Source organism: Nelumbo lutea, chromosome 7, assembly GCF_056320005.1.
Source record: "Nelumbo lutea isolate HS-2025 chromosome 7, American lotus-T2T, whole genome shotgun sequence".
NCBI classification, from domain to species: domain Eukaryota; kingdom Viridiplantae; phylum Streptophyta; class Magnoliopsida; order Proteales; family Nelumbonaceae; genus Nelumbo; species Nelumbo lutea.
This window is the reverse complement of record NC_142690.1, coordinates 10,779,456-10,797,306: the sequence shown is the minus strand read 5'-3', so window position 1 is coordinate 10,797,306 and position 17,851 is coordinate 10,779,456. Positions and strand designations below refer to the sequence as shown.

General features: G+C 36.4%; 1 protein-coding gene across 1 annotated transcript; it reads left to right on the top strand.

Moving 5' to 3' along the window:
• Positions 1 to 5,260: 5,260 nt before the first annotated feature.
• Positions 5,261 to 16,708, top strand: P5CR (pyrroline-5- carboxylate (P5C) reductase). Its single transcript, XM_088954392.1, has 7 exons — positions 5,261 to 5,669; positions 9,303 to 9,351; positions 12,091 to 12,182; positions 13,622 to 13,694; positions 14,976 to 15,096; positions 15,612 to 15,717; positions 16,197 to 16,708. The coding sequence occupies exons 1-7, from the start codon at positions 5,475 to 5,477 to the stop codon at positions 16,383 to 16,385; spliced, it is 825 nt and encodes a 274-aa protein (XP_088810518.1). The 5' UTR covers positions 5,261 to 5,474; the 3' UTR covers positions 16,386 to 16,708.
• The last annotated feature ends 1,143 nt before the right edge of the window (positions 16,709 to 17,851 follow it).

The window sequence follows — 17,851 nt, the reverse complement described above, 5'->3', positions numbered from 1 at the left end:
AAGGTTTTGCACTCTAAATATTTGCATTTCTACTCCTTCCAAACTGAGCCTGAAAGAGTGCAACTCAAGACACCCAATTTGAAGATTTTGCACTGCATTCGGCATTGGGCTGGGTCCTTTCAAAATTTAACAAATGATCGACCTAAGGACCAAGCCTGCCCAAGTTGCAAGTTGCAATCCCTACCAATCGCAAACCCTGATTGCAACTTATAAGAACATTAATTGGTGCAACTCAAGAAGCCACAAGACAGACCATAGAACAACATTGGACTATTGAAAAATTGAAATGGGATCCCTTGGTTTGCTCCGGCACATTACAACATAGTAGTCGTTTAACAAAAGAATTAAATGAAAATAAACATTATGAAGAATTCCAACCCTTGCAAGTTGCAACCACATCTGTGTCCTCTTGGGTGCACTGCAGATGAAGAAAGCATAAACTGAAAGATGCATCTAGTTCACTTACAATGCAAAGTGCAACCTATATCAACACCAATTGCAATATGCAAACAGAACAATGTGCGACCTAGAGCAGCAGTTAGTACAACCTATACAGCATATTAGTAACGTTTATACAATTTTATGATGTAATTGGAGCTCTTTATTGGACGCTCACTACTTAAAGCTTTATACTATGATCAAAGAAAACAACTCCAGGGTGGACAGGCAACTTCAATATTCTTGAAAATAGAAATGCTAGTTCTTAAAGGCATTCAGTTCTCTGATAGACATGGTGAGAATGATGCAGGGTTTAAAATACTGAGTGTCCATTCCAACTGTTAGGTTGGGTGTAATCGAAATCCGATTTTCAACGTATTCTCCGGTCATTCCCTCCCCTCCCTTAGCCTTAGGAATCAAAATCATTCAAACGGCCAAAGAGCCCCTCTAGCTCAATGTATTTTGCGTTTTTGTTGGGTTTAAAAGTCAATTCATATTAACAGACGGGCGCGGATTTTGGAGCAGGCAGATCAAGTCCAAGTATTTCCCTCGTACCCCCTTTTTTGCATCAAAGATAGGTCGGCGCAGTTCTCAATGGTTCGGATGTTTCAGCAATTTCAGATCCTTGGACCAGGAAGAAACGATTCATCACCTGCTCTTTCAATGTTCGTTTGCACGGGCTGTGTGGTGTGGAGCCCAGATTGGTTTGAACCCTTCATCCATACCGCAGCCTCCCATTCATACCATCATTACAGATTGGTTCAGTTCCTTATGTATAAATCTAGGCAAGCAATAAGCTTCGATGAGTTTCAGTAAATTCTCTCTAATCAGTTACCACATATGGGAAGCTAGAAATAAGTGGTTATTTGAGAACACTATCCAAGAGCCTATACAGGTGGTTAGGTCAGCGATCAATTTCTCACTGGAGTATTCACCATCTCGGCCACTGCAACCTCGACCTCAACTGTTATTTGATAGTAACATGCCCTCCCTATTTACTGATAATTCTTTTGATCCAGATTCAGGTTATACAGGACGAGGGTTCATCCTCCAACATATCAATGAACAGTATATCATTGCAGAAGGCAGGCGTTGTTGGGCCCTCAACAGCTGAAATTCAAGCCTTGGTAAGAGGACTTCATGTAGCCCTCACAAATGGCATAACACATCTTTTGGTATATTTAAATAACACTGCTTTAGTAGATTTCGCAAATACAGATCAAGTAACTATATGGTTCGAGCAGCTGCATAGAAGTTATCTTAGAAGACTGATGTCCTCTTTTGAAACTATATATTTTGTGCATATTTTTAGAAAATACGATCAGGCAGCCCACCTTTTTGCTTATATATCATGTAAGGGCCAGCTCAACTTACATTATAACTCCTCAAATCCTACTCATGTAACTTTTTCTATATGAGTGGAGGACCTTTATTTTGCTAAAAACAGTATCGAATATCATTTATAAATTAAACTAAAAATCGTCAGACTATTATATATTATTAATAAAATGAACTAAAAATAACTAATATTATACAACAGGACTATTATTTTTTGGTAAAAGTAAATCATGAAGAAGGTGATTTGAGAATAACTTGCATGAGAAACTTAGTAGTTGATTTACTTGATAAGGGTTATTAGGGGGAAAAATGATATTTTCATTATTATTAATGTTTTGATTAAGCTTGTTGGAACAAATGTTTTGATTAAATCAATTCCAAATTATAGGGGTATTTTAGTAAATGGAAATTATAGGGTATTGTTTAAATAAATTCGTGAAACTATAGCAGGTATTTAAGGCGGTATTTGGCATTGATGCCATTTTTTGTAAGCACCACATCAGAAAAAGCGATGCTTCACAAAACAACCTCTTATTTGGTGCAGTTTTCCAAAGAAAATGTTGTTCCAAACCATGCTTTGAAAATTGGGAAATTGTGGTATGAAGAAATACCAAATTCAATATTTTCTCAAAAAACAACTCATTGCTGCCAACGATGCAATGATGTGGCATCAATATGACATCATCATGGAGGTTAGATAATATAGACCAATGCTGAAAATGGTCTTATAGCATTGGTACCAAATGAAACTAGTGTTGTTTTCCCAGAAAACAGCCTATGTGGCAGCATCGATGCCAAACATAAAAAAGAAGTCATTTTTCTTTTTCTTTTTTTTGAGAAAACAGTGCAACAGACCTATTCATACAGCATCGTTTTCTCATATAGTGTAAGTTGATTTGCCCCTTATAGGATATGTAAGGTTATGTTTGGTTTGAAGGAAAATGCAGGGAAACGAAGGGAAAGGTAGGGAAGCCTTTACATACCTTGTATAGGTTTTCTTGTCTTTCCCTTCCTTTCCCTACCTATTTCTTCAAACCAAACATAGCCTAAGCAAAAAGATGGGATGTATTGTCTTAAAATGTGTACAAAATATATAGAATCAAGAGTCTATTAGTCGTCTTAGATGACTTATGTGCAGCGGTTAGAACCAGTGAGTTACTCGGTCTATATTCGCAAAATCTACTAGAGCATTATTATCTGAGTGCACCAAAAAGTGTGTTATGCCATTTGAAAGGGCCACATGTAGTCATCTTAATGAGGCTAATAAAACATATCTCAAGCAACGGGATCAATGGCAAACACCTACTACAAAAATCCCAGTCCCACTTTCTACCAAAAAAAAAGTGTAAATTACAAAGACCCCCTTGTATTATGGGGTCTGTGACAAAGACCCCCCGTGCTTTGTTTTGCGACAAAGACCCCCTTCCATTAGCCTTCCATACAAAAAGGCCGTTGCAATATTTTTTAATCCCCGTACTACTCTTTTAATAACTATTCAGATAATTGGGAGAAAAGCATTGTTCATCCCCGACCTTACGATACACGAACAACAGTGGTGGTAATCCCCTCTACCTTAGATTCCTTCACATTTCTCTCTCTCTCTCTCTCCCTCTCTTTCTCTCCCCTGGTATCTCTTCTTCCCCTTCCTCTTTCTCTCATCCTCTTTCCTCTTCCTGCTTTCCTTTGTTTTTCGTTCCTCTTGGCCATAGCCATCACAACTCATTGCAGCGACTAATTCAGGCATACCCCTACTAATCCTCATTGTGTTCTGTAGGCAGGAAATGATCTTTTTTCTTGCCATTTTCCATTTCAACCTCCTCCTACAACTGCAAGTGGGTTCTTCTTATCACAACCGTCGATATCCATCACGGCCTCCTCAGTCTCTATATCTTCCATTTCAACCTCCTCCTACAACATAATATAATGTCAAAGTTCAATCTTCCATAGTCAAAAACCCATTTCAGAAGGAGATAATGTCAACAGTAAATGCCATCCGATCAATTTCTTTTAGCATTGCTTCTATGTGCTTAACAAACATTGGAATAGGGAAATCATTATTCCCCTTGTAGTCATCCACATCTATGATGGTACAGTCTTCTAAAACACTCGGATTCACAACCGAGGGGATTCGGTTCTTAACCTCCTTTAAAATTAAAAAACAAAAGCAAAGAAAAATAATTAATCAAAGCAAAAAAAGCAATGATGAATCATACTTTATGTTTTCTTGGTGTATAAAGAATGTACCTCGGGGCAAGGTTGCTACTTGTTGGCCATCTGTGCAACAAATTTCTTGAACAAAATCAAAAGCCAATTATAAGAAATTCGCCAATGACATGTGATGAAGAAGCTACTTTTCTTTCTAACCCAGTTGGAATCAAAGAAAGGATTAATTCCTAACCTTGTAATTGGTCGATGAACTGGAATGACCGGATTCTTATCACAGGTTGCAAGTTTCCTGGGAAATAGAGAAGATCAAATTAGAAAGGTCAAACCAGGAAAAGGATGAATTAATGGTAATTGGATTCAGAGAAAGGCCTAGATGGAACTTGATATTAGGGCTTAAGAAATTACTCTGCTAGGCCTCTCTTATTGATTGCACAAGGATAAGGTGGACCTCCAACTAAATTTTGATTGATAGTGCTTAAAGCCTTCCTGTTGTGTCCTATCTCTGGGACAAACTTCCCTCCCCCATCAAAATACCACCTTTAATAAAGAAAATGGAAGCCCAAAAAGTGAAAAATTTTCAATTGTTTGCTCTCTCTTAGACTTTTGAAAAGAAAAAAAAGCAACAAAGAAAAATAAAAACAGAAATGTAATAAATTACCTTCAAAATTTGCTGGTCTTAAGGCAACAGGATTGTTCTCATATGATTCACCCATTTTGATCATCTACAAGAACAATGACAACAAGAAACGATGTGATTCAATCACCTTCAAAAAATCCAAGAAATTTAAAAGAAAACATAGATAAACAATTTTAAAAGTTCAAAACCCCTCGGTCTATGAAACTTAGGTCAAGAAAAAAATTAGAAAATAATTAATCTAGGACGAAATTCAACAACGAAAGCCCAAATCATAAAAAAAAGTCAGTCCACCGATCTATAGAAAACCCCCAAAATTACTCTTTCAATCTTGACTAGTGCGAGTTCCAGTAGTGAATGCCGTCAATCTGACCATACTTCCACTCTAAAGAAGAGAGAGAAAGGAAGAAAAATGAAATCGAGGTAGAGGATTAGTAGAGAGAGAGAGGAGAAGATGAACATTATTTTTCTCCCAATTGTTTAAATAGTTATTACAAGAGTAGTATAGGGATTAAAAAATATTGCATCGGCATAGAAGGCTAAGAAGGGGTCTTTGTCACACGGTCATAGTACAGGGGTCTTTGACAAAAGTACAAAGTGTCATTGTAATTTACTCAAAAAAATCCCGGTCCCACCAACCTTCATTCAGTCATTCTATATATACATGATGTCAGTGCTTAGAAAGGAAATAAGTCTTAAAAAAAGGGAAAATAAAAAAGAAATAGAAAAAGACTTAAAACACCCTGAAAATCTCTTTAGATGACGAAAATGCCCGTTTCCCTCCAAAAACACTTTCCGCTTCTTCCGCGCTACTTCTCAGACTCGGTAGGGCTTGTCCGCCGACCTCAGTTGAACCAATAACCAGAAATTCAGAGTGCAAGAAGCCCTAGCTCTGGCTATGGCGGCTCCAATTCCGATCGACAGTTACAAGCTCGGCTTCATAGGAGCTGGAAAAATGGCGGAGAGCATCGCCAGAGGAGTGGTGAGAGCAGGTGTCTTGCCCGCTTCAAGGATCCGAACTGCTCACAAGGATTCTGATCGCAAAGAGGCTTTCACCTCTTTTGGCGTCACTGTTTTCGACCACAATGAGGAGGTTCTTCCGACTCGCTTTCTCTCTTTCCGTCTTTGGTGGCAGTTCGAATTTCTGTTTATTATTGTATATTTGGCCGAGTCTGCATTTCTTAAATCTTCTCTTTTTGATTCTGATCGATGTTCTCTTTGACGAATTTATCGTTGTTCATCTATGATTCCTTGAATCCTTACATCTAAAGGCATCTTTCTCAATCTCTCTATCTGCGGTTGCAATTCGATTTTATTTTTCTTTTGTTATTTTGTACTTCTTAGGTTCTTGTCATCTGTCCACCGTTCTTTTGGATGAAATGACCGTAATTCATGTGTTTCATGACGATGCATTTGGCTTATCTGACGTCGTTGTTCTTAAATTTTTTATATTATTTGTTTGGTTTTGTTTCTTTTGTCGAAACTGTAACTGATTCATGGCGCTATCTTCTTTTGTACTTTGATTTTTTTGGTTTCCCTTAAGTAATTTATTGCGATTTTTTTATCGTATTCTGTGATTTTATTGTATTTCTTCTATCTGATCATAATTTCGTGTTTGTTTTTTGACGTTTGGATCATGCATTGCTTCTTTTGTTTATTGATTTGATTTTTGTTTTCTAACAATCTTAATTCAACCCTGGAATAAATGTTCTTGACTAGCTCCTTTAGTCGATAATGTTAATTTTATCTTAATTTTCCCTTTACCTTTTTTTTTTTAATTTTCTGTTCATGGAATTTTATGATCTATTCTCCAAGTTTTCAATGGTTTTTATTTGTAGTTTTTTCTTTTTCATTAATTCTTGAGTCCAACTGCAGTTCCTAGGCTACAAAAAAAAAGCAAAAAAGTAACCAATCATGTTAAAGACATACATGTTTACTTACCTTTTCATTGGTTAACGTTTTACAAGGTGAACTAGCAAATCATGTTAAAGACTTTAATAACGTTAAAGATGTCAATTGTGATGTTTCACTTTATCACTAGTTCATTTGCACTGTAGATTTTGCCTTTAATTAAGTTTTTTTCCAAAAATAGTTTTCTTTTATAGTAAAAGTAAAAAATTCATTAAAAGAAAAAAAAGTATTCCAATCTAATCAGGTGTTAAGCTAATACCTGCAAGTAACCTTAAACCACCAATACAAGTCAAAACATATCATCCAGATAATAAATTTGTAACCCTAAAACTTCCCCAAGCCTGTCTCCAAGGTCCTCTTTATTGACTCGTTTGAATTCTGGCAGTACCAAGACCCATTCTGAGACAGATTTGCTAACGGCCACCACCAGACTATCCAAATTCCAGCTTTATCTTCAAATACTCTTCTGTTTCTTTCTTTCCAGTCCAGATGTTCCAGCAGATTGCAAAAGGTATGCAGCTCAAAATCAACCTTGCTTTCTTACTGCCTCTGAGCTTTGGCCATGACGAGAAAATCTTTGAAGGAAACCTCGGTTGAAAGTTTCTTACTCCGAACAATGCTGTGAAGAGATTCCAAGTGAACCAGAAATTTTGCAAGATATGAACAAATGACTAACTGTTTCATCTTGTGTGTTTGCACAGGAACACATGCTAGCCATGTTAAATGCTCTACTCTTCAAATGATCCACGGTCAAGACACTATCCATAGCAACAAGCCACACAAAAGCTTCTACCCTAGGAGGAACTGGGTTGCCCCACAGAGGGTTACTCTTCAGCCTGGACTGCCTGGTTTGAGCCTAATTGGTTCCTACAGAGGGCTAAGTAACAATATTTCAGAGTATTTCCCATTTGAGCCCTTCTTCCACCGTAGTTGATCCCTTGAATGAGATGAAACTTTCATTCTTTCCAGCTTTTCCAAAAGTGCAATGCACAGATACCATACCTTAATACACTGGGCTTCACTCAAGTTGATTCTTTTAGAGTGGATTAGCCTTCTGTATAGTGCCAATAATGCTGCATTTTGAAAAGTATCACAACATATAACTAGAGGTTCCAGATTTTTCTTGTGCCTTTTTTGTTTAGGTATTCAGATTTTTTTCCATATTAATTATTTATTTGGGCAAATTACAGGGACCTCCACGGACCAAAAAAAAATAAAAGGGTCCTCCCCTGTTCTTTGGGGTTGTGACATTAAGGCTCTACTTTTTTTTTTTTTTTTTTTTGCAACACTTAATTTTGTTACACTTATGTATAATGGTAAACAATTGTTACAATTATGTCAATGGAGTTAATATGGTATATACCCATGAACACACCGTATGCATTGTTAGGCATCTCTAAAACTCTAATATGTGTTTATCTTGCTTAATAAGACAGTTTTGTTCTTTACCCATTGAATACAACTTTTTTTTTATCAGTAACAACCAAAGTTTGACAACTTACGGAAATTTACATTTAACTTAGCTCTTGATGGTATACAGCAAGCTCAGTTAGCAGAAACAGAGTCGGGTGATCTTAGAAGGGTCTCTTTCTATTTGGTAGGAAAAGAGATTGTATCATTAGTTGTGGCTGATAACTTGGAAAATGGACCTGGTACGGGTTGGTGGAAGAGGATAGGGAATTGAATAGTGAAATGGGAGATCCAGAACAGGAGAATGTGTGGCTTGGCTATAAGTTTGGTGGGATTCTGTGGTGCTAGGAATTGAAACACTGGGAAGATATTTATTTTGACTGTTTGGTTAAGAAGGGGCCACTGTTGGAAGTTTTTACGTGCTTTGTTGGTTGTTTTTTTTTTTTTTATCTTGGAGTGTTGGCTTTGGTTGCTGTGGGTCTGTCATTGGTGCTTTTGGGCCTTGCCTAAGTTAATGGGTGTTGTGAAGTTCTTTTGAGTCTTCTTTTGTTTTCACTGTGGCTGGGGGTGTTTGGTTTGGGGGCTTCTTGTCTCTCTTTATTCTCTGAGTGGGCCTGTTTTCTGGTGGCTGCTTCTTTTGTAAAATTCTGTCTTATCTTTTTCTTAATAAAATATTCTTTTCTACTCATTACCAAAAAATGTACAATATTGACCAAAAGATCTAGACCATTAACGTTTTATTTCAAGCAGTGAATTAATACTAACCATCCAAATGATGTATCATGTTTTCAATAATCTGGGACATACAAATAATTTACCAAATCAACCCCAAAATCTTGCCTATCCAAGTGATATACCAAACTGAACCCATGATATAGTTTGCCAAAGTGGTGTCCATAAATGAATTAATTGATTCAAGACTTCTAATCGATGTCCCGGAGTTTCGACATGGTAGAATATATGACCTCTGCTGTTAAACTTATCTGGCTATCTCATTCTAGTATTCTCCTCTACTACTATCCCAATTACCACCACCAACTCCTCTCCTCTCCTCTCATCCTCTCTCTCTCTCTCTCTCTCTCTCTCTCTCTCTCTTTTCTTTAAAGGCATAAAAATAGTTTGGGAAAATTTGGTAATGTCTAACTCACTATTGACACTATTGGGGGTTGACATTACATGAAAGTATAAAGGGCTAGGAGTTGCAAAAAAATGGTACAGGGGGTTAAGTGTCACCCTCCAAAGTACAGCAAAGGTCCTTGTAATTGACCCTATTCATTTTTTTTTTTTTGTTTTTTCATGAACATTAGATTTTTTTTTGCTTATATGTGACATATCGTTAGCTGCTTGGAAAGTTGTTTTTCATAGTTTGGTTAATCCTCTTATTCACTTTGTATCTCATGAATAGGTAGCTGAAGACAGCGATGTGGTGATTTTCTCTGTGAAACCTCAAATTGGTATTGCCCATGGGAAGACATCCTTTACTAGTCCAATCCCAAGTTTAATTATCTGTTTGTGGATGCTAGATATTTATGCACTGGTGTGAGGATGATTTTTTATCAGTATTTTGATTTGGAAATATTTCTATTTGTACACAGTGCATTTGGGCCCCTTTGACACATAAGCTTTTGCATGAACTCTTAATAGACATTTACTGGATGTTGGATATAAAATGCTTCCTCATTCATCAAAAAATATAAAATGCTTCATCAGAGTCATATTGTATCAATATTGTACAAGCCACATTTTGGTGTACAGGTCAGCAAATAGTTTGCTGATGGCCTGGACAGACGAGGGGTGAAGAGAGGGAATTTATTTTGCTGGGATGCCAGGGCTGCAAGTCGGGCCGGGTTAGGTCGGGTCGAGGCCAACCCTAACCCAACCCGACCTTCAACCCAACTCTAACCCTAACCCTAACTAAATTCCTTCAACCCTAATCCAACCCAACCCGAAGTCAATTTCGGGTTGGGCCCAACCCAACCTTCTTCCCATCCCTTAAAACCTCATAGAATTTCTCGATTTTAGATCTTAACTCAACTTTCACTACATATATTAATCCTATATTTCATTAGTATTTGTTTATTGATGTTTTTTTTTGTTATTTTGGTACAAAATTCAGAAAAACAAGTGTTAGAAATGACTATAGTTTATTATGAGTAATGACTTACGATAGATCTTTCTTGGGCGGCAAACAACATAGAGAAGATGAAGAATAAAATTTTCAAAAAAACATAAAGTAATGTTATTAAGGTTTTAGTCTTTCTGGTTAGGATTAAGTGAAGTGATTATCTTAAAAGAAATACATGATACTATGTGGTGGGGGCTATACAAATATCATGCATCTAAACAAATCAATGTATATTATATATTACATGTACTATAGAGTCGGGTTCGGGTTGGGTCGGGTTGGCTAAGGGGTCAACCCTAACCCAACCCGAAGTAAAGTCAGGTTCATGAATTTCAACCCTAACCCTAACCCAAACATCAACCCAACCCAACTTTTTTGGGTTGGGTTCGGGCCAATCCGGCCCAAGTTGCAGCCTTAGATGGGATCACTCTTTGATGTATTTTTCTCATCACCTGGCCATCTCAACCTCTGGGATGCCAGCTTTATATCTTTCTTCTTCTATTTGATAAATATGTTGGTTATTCATAAAAAATACAAACCGTATTCAACCTGACTGTCTTTGTAAATCTTTTTTATTTGGTTTTTACCAACTTTATGTTTCAGGGGTGGTTCCCCTTAGCATCTTCCAGCGCACATAAATTCCATGTATTGTTTGAAGTCTAATGCTGAAATTTGCATTCATTTCATAATGCTGATCAATTGTGATGACTATCAATCCTTTTTTTTTTTAAACCATCATTTCGTCATTATTTTTGAATATATATCAGGCCTTATTCCTTGAAGGTTGTCCTCATTAAATCATCATCTCATCACTATTGTTATCTTCCTGCTAAAAAAGTCATGAAGGCATAGTTGTCTCTTTGTAAATAAGTCTGCCCTTTATCTCAGTAGATATCTAATATATTTTTTTTTTCCAAATTGGGTATAAAATAATACTTTTAACTTATAACATCTCATTCTTCACTTGCCTTGTATTTTTTGTTTTATGTGTTTGGAAAACTTTTCATGACATTTCCCATGATGCCTGATTCTTTTTGTCAAGTTCTTCAAGTATAGAAACAAACAGCCTTCTCCTTCTCTTCTTTTGACATGCTTATTTGTGTATTGAACTACTTAGATGGAAAATTGTGTCATTCCCAGAAGTGTTTGGCTGTTCTTCCTTTGTTCAAAACTTAAATTATATGGAGAGTGGATGGTGAATTTCATCATCATCATCACCCAAGCCTTATCCCTGCTATATGGGGTTGGCTACATGAATCTTGTTTCACCATTCCATTCTATTTAATGTCATATTCATTGCTAAACTAATAGTGCCTTAATCATTTCTTACTACTTCGACCCATTTCCTTTTTGGTCTACCCCTTCAACTTGCAACATATCACTTTCTTATGGGTGCTTTCAGATGTCTTCTACGCATGTGAGTATTGAAGCTACTCCTAGGTTCCCTCGAATGACTTCATTTTTGACCCTATTGTTTCTAGTTTTTCCACCCATCCAGCTCATCATACGCATTTATGCCACACTCATTTTGGACATATTGTTTCTTCACTGTCCAACACATTGCTCCATATAGTATTGATAAAAAAAAAAGAAAAGAAAAAAGAACATTGCTCCATTCAGTCTCTCCCTTGCTATGAATTGTCGAACCAAGGTATTGGAGAGTGGATAGTGAATTTGTTAGTTATTATTTAGAAATACTACCTTATATGTTGTTTTCCAATTTAACTATCCTAATTGTATGTCTTCACATTCTAACACAAATGAAAATCTCTAACTGTAACAGTAACTATTTTTTTTTGGAGTCCTATTATGGTGCAGAAATGAATATTTGTGACACGTTAAAGACGTCATATGGTTTGTTATCTTTTTAGTTCACATTTCACAAAGTGTTTTTATCAATCACGTTAAAGATTTCAACAATGTTAATGATGTGAAGTATAAGTAACGTCTCATTTTATCATTGGTTCATGTTTTTTGCTTCATGGCGCAATTTCTGCACCATAGTATCTGGCTTTTTCAAGTTTATGTCTTTGTTAATTCAAAGACGTTGCTGCTATTGCTGTTGCAGTTAAGAAAGTGATTCTAGAATTAAAGCCACTGCTTCCAAAGAAGAAACTTTTGGTGTCAATTGCTGCAGGAATCAAATTGACTGATTTGCAGGTTAGTACTTCCTCATGTAACATTGCAAAGTATATTCATCTTACTGTTGTCAACATTTTTTCAATTGGGCCACTGCTGTGAACATTTTGTGAAAAGTGTTTCCCAGGATCAACATCAATTATATCAATTAATGTGTAAAACTTGCTAATTAGTGAGTGAAGACCAGAGTTCCGTATGTGAAAGTCAGAATAGGACTTCTATGTTGATTTTCAATGGCTTTTTTATCAGTAAGTGTTAAGTTTTATTGATAACAATGAAAGTAATATACAGATAATTAAAAATAGTTATTTCATGAAGGTAATACATTCTGCAAGAGGTTTTATATGAATAACTCTATGCCCCCATCCTTATATAAAAGATTGGATCAATGCTAGAGTCTTGAAACCTCTTTCTCCCTCATATTTTGGATAGTGGAAAAGACATTTTTTTTATAAAGAAAGGTTATAGAACCAAAAGATTACAAAGAAGTGTCAGTACAATCTGTGGTTAAGGGATTTCTGCAAAATAAAAGCTCAGAATATAATCACCATGATGAAAAAGACAAAAAGTAAAAAACTACTCATATTAAAAATACAAAATACAAGGATTCCCAAAGCTGAGAACCAAGAGCCTCTCCCTATATAGTAGATACATTTAATACCTAAAAATACAGTATTTCTCCCCTTGTCTAGGCCCATAAGCCATTGTTGGTTAAATATCCACTTAGCAAGTGAGCAATTAGCATCGATATGCATACAATTATGAATTACTATAAAAATTTTCCATAAGATTCCATACATGCTTATGAGTATTGTTTTTTTTTCTCTTAAAATTGCTACTGTTTTTTTTTCAAGCATTCTTCATAGAAGATGCTTAGATTCATTTGCATTTTTTTAATTAATGATCAGGATGTAGAATAACCTCACATTGACAGAACTTCCAAGGAGGAAAAGAACCACAGTGGTGAATTGGCCAAACATTCAGAATTCACAACAAAAAGAAAAGCAGATAAGATACAAAAGATGCAGTCAGCCCTATGGGTGCTCTCCTGAACTAGTTCAGATCTGCCCACTCCTCTAGCTGAAGTATCAGTAATGTCATTAATATCTAGGGATCCCTCTGAACAAGCTATTGAACCTATGCCAAGTCCTATGTCTAATGAAGCATCTCAGGATCCATGGGCCTTCTGTTCTAATTACCATCCAATCTAGTACCACTCAGCATTCTCCTTCAACAAGCAAGTTGTCCCATGCCAAAGAGAAAGATAGTTGAAAATTCTTTGCAAAATTTCAATTTCTATTTCTACAGATTTCTGCTGTAGCTTCTTTATCTCACTCTTTGGTTTTCGTCTCCCAGGGTTGAGATTTATCTTCATGGTGCATTGGAGTTATATTTTCAAGATTTCTTTTATTTTTATTTTTTATAGTCTTGGTCTCCATGCTTAATACTCTTTTCTTCAGGACTGGGTTGGTCACAACCGATTTATAAGAGTGATGCCGAACACTCCTGCTGCAGTTGGTCAGGCAGCAACAGGTAACAATTTCTCTAGTAACTAATTTTTAATTCTTATGTGGTGTCAATTGTTTTGTTGCTTTTTGTCCATAGTTAATCAAGTAGCATATTGATTCTTATGCCGAACACTCCTGCTGGGTCTAATGGAATAATCTTGTCTTCCTTGTATTATACATTTTTAAATAAGTTATACATTGTTTTTCAGGTTTATTGTAGATCCTTTATTGTGAAAGAAATGAAATCTTTTGTCCCTTTCCTGTCAATGAGACAAATAACTAATGCTAAAACATATTTGAATTGTGTGCTTTGGGACATCTTTGCTTAAAAAGCAAAAGTAAAATAATAGATCTTGTTTCCATATTTGGACAAGAGGAATAAAAGAACATTAAGATGCAACTCCAAAGAAACTGCACAAAAAACATAATGATGTATTACTGCCTAGACACAAGGACCTGGTTGACTCAGGTCTGGGTTTTTCTTGTGCATGGTCCAAGTTTCTTTTCTCCAGGCAAGTAAAATACCATTTGAAATTGTACTTGTGGTGTTGATTTAACATTAGATAGTTAATCATCCATCTTGTCATGGATAATTAGAGGTTTTGAAGAAAGGGGAAGGAAGAGGAGTGAGAAGACTTCCATCTGTAACCCAGAAACTTGGAATGTGCTTAAGATGCTAGAGGAGGTGGATGGGTGCAGAACTGAAGACGTGCTCTTGTTATTTCATACCTTTTACCAACTCAGCAATTTTCTCAGCAAGCAAATAATTGTTGGGCTATATCCTGTGAGTTTCACTAGGTCTATGTTCTGACTCTTATTTCAACCCAAATCCATAGGCCCTGGCCTATGTTTTGTATTCCAGGCTTGGCCCAACCTGCATATATTTACATATATGTTATTTTATTTTATATATAAATATTATAATATGGCACCTATAATTATATATAATATTTAATATTATATAATACATAAAATAAATTTTATACACATAGTCACATATTATATATTTAGTATTTTACAATAAAAGCTATAGGCCCGGAATCAGACCCAGACCGGCCCACGATCACCCCTAATCTGACCTATATATGTTGTAGGATAAATTGTCATGATGAACATGTCTGTTCTGATTTTTTGTGTATAAGAGACAAAAGGTAACACAACAGACTCGTGCTTAAAATGATTGTGGACCAGTCTATGTAATGTTTGGACCAGGGTTGTGCTAGAATGACGTGGGAGACCAGCAGATATATCAGTATATCAAATTATTTGACATTTAACAAGAGGCTGATGCACTGCGTTTGTTCAGTAATGTGCTTGGGAAAAGCCGCTACAAAAGAAGATGGTGAACTAATAGCTAATTTGTTTGGAGCAATAGGAAAGATGTGGAAAGCTGATGAGAAGTTGTTTGATGCAATCACTGGTTTGAGGTATGTAGTACAAAGCATATCGGAAGCTATGATTCCCAGATACTTGTACATGCTTAGTGTATCATGTCTGACATGATGCTTACTGGATATAAAACCATTTACTGCATGAACTCTTCGGGATGTACTCTTTACTCTTTAGTATTAGTAATTCCAAAATATGCAAAATTTTATATTTTAACAAATACTATAAAAAATCTGTACATGTTTGACATTTGATTAAATTTGGCAAGACAAAATCACATTTATCTTCAGAAAGTATATAAACATATCAGTGATTTAAAAGGTGTGCCTAGAAGTGAGGTGCATTTCAAGGCATTTACCTCACCTAGGTCCTTTCCAAAGGCACATGCCTGGTGCACCTAGGTGTGTGCCTTAGTTTAACAATGCACTTTTTGCATTTTTTTAAGCAATCCTGGCCAAGCCCCTCGAGGCAACCCCAAACAAGTCCATGTTATAGTTCCTTATTTTTTGAAAAAGTTATTGTAAATTGTAATTATAGTTCCTTATCTTTTCAGTGGTAGTGGTCCAGCTTACATATACCTCGCAATAGATGCTTTGGCTGATGGAGGGGTAGCTGCTGGTTTACCACGAGATCTTGCATTGGGCTTGGCTTCTCAAACAGTAAGTTTTAAGTTGCCGCATGGAGTCTATTATGTTATTGTAGTCATTGGACATACTATGATGGTTTATTTTCTTTAGTAAATGCATGATCACTTCTCAATTGGCAAATCCTGTTGTAGTTTCTTTTAAAATTTAAGAGAATTGTATTTTCTGATGACCAAGAGGCCAACCACTACAAGGTCAGGTTACAATAACAGATCATTTCAAAGATGCACTGCCTTAGTTAGACATGTATTATTCTTTCATTTTGGGTTGACATTCATACATCTTTTAACCATTTTTCTACTGAATGAGTTATTGTTGAAGCAAGTCTTATTTTTCAATCAAATTTCTTACTGTACATTGACCTGGTAGGTTAATTCTTAGATCACATCCTGGGTGTCAGTCCCAAGAACACTCTAACAATCTACTTTTTATTTGCCTAAATCTTTTGACCATTTACTGTGCAGGCTTGATCTGAGTAAACTCTGTTTGTGCAGGTTCTGGGAGCAGCGTCTATGGCCAGTATCACAGGGAAGCATCCGGGTCAGTTAAAAGATGATGTTGCATCACCTGGAGGAACCACAATTGCTGGGATACACGAGTTAGAAAAGGGTGGATTCCGTGGGGCCTTGATGAACGCTGTTGTTGCTGCTGCCAAGCGTGGCCGAGAACTATCTCAGAGTTAGCCTTATATATACATTTGAAACTCTCTGGCATTCGTTTTGTTATATTGGCCAGGAGAAATTCTGATTATACAGATAAGACGTCCACACTGATCTACATGTGATGGTCCCCGAATTCATCTGAGAATAGGAGAGTTGCACTGTCATTGGATTTGCATACCTGTTAATCACTATTTCATTCAGACAGGTGGTTCGTAGGAAAGTTGCATTGTCTATGTTTTCAGCACGTAGCTTTTTTAGGGGTTTTGTAATATTTTGGGGGATATTTTCTTTTTGGTGTTTCTTTTTCAAAAAAAGAAAGAAAAAAACTTAGCTTTCTCATCTCATCAGTTACTATCACTCTTAGTCTCTCGCATAAGTTTCTGAGTTAACCATTCACGTGGCAAGAATATTTCCCTCTCTAGGTTTCATGTCAGTAAGCGGGCGTGCTTGATTTTAGAGAATTCGTAACAAACAAGAAAATTTGCTCTGGTCCCAATGCCAAAGGTAGCTTCGCTTTTACATTTTATTTATGTTTTCCTTTCTCATAATTCTTCCATCTTACGTTTCAAAGAAAAATGTTCTTGTATTTCAATGCAAAATTGTTTGAAATCTTGAGTTGGCTCTGTTTTTGGCTTTTTTTATTTGTGCCCACTTTTTTTTTTTTCAATATTATTCTGTTTTTAAGGGGCCGTTTGATAACGGGTGCAGTGGTTGAACTGCTGAACTGAAAAAGCTTATTGTTGTCTTTCGGTGAATACGCGGAGCTTAGTGGTTGAGCCGTTGAAGCTGAAGTTGGGTAAATTGCTGAAATATTTAATCATTTTGTCCAGCAAAGCAACAAGTCAGCGGTTCGGCTTCAACGGTTCAATGCGGTTAAGAGTAAGCTTAAATCTAATGTTGGATTTGCCGAGGATTGCAAAGAGTAAAATTCTGCATTCGTCAAATTTATTAATTGGGGGGAGTCAAAATGAAATGCAAAGGTCAAGCGGGAGAAAAATCTTCGACTGCGGGCTGGCGGATATCCTCATACTAATGTAAAGCAGGGTTGTCAACGGTTCGGGTCTGGTTCAGGACAGGATGAAATCGTTGTGAACTAACAAGAAATTAGGTTGTCCCGGTCTCAAATCAGACCCTATGGGGTAATAGTTTGGGACCCAGAATCGAACCAATTATTAATTGGGCTAATTGGGTCTGGCCCGATAAAAACAATTCAGAGGGTTTTCCTTCAAAGATTAAGAAGTAAAGCTGTAAGTCTGCAATTGAATCTGCCCTAGTGGCTGCTGGAATCAAATTAAATGTTGAAAATACTTGCAGATTTGTAAATAGGAGCTTAGGCAGAGGCAACGATAACCCTCTATTATAGAGCCGTCAAGCATCCCCATGTACCAAAAGAAACAAAAAATAAAAATAGAATCATATAGAGGAAGAAAACACATGGGGATTCAGCATGTTTCTGCCGCTGTAAATAAGTGCTACCTGCCGCTGCA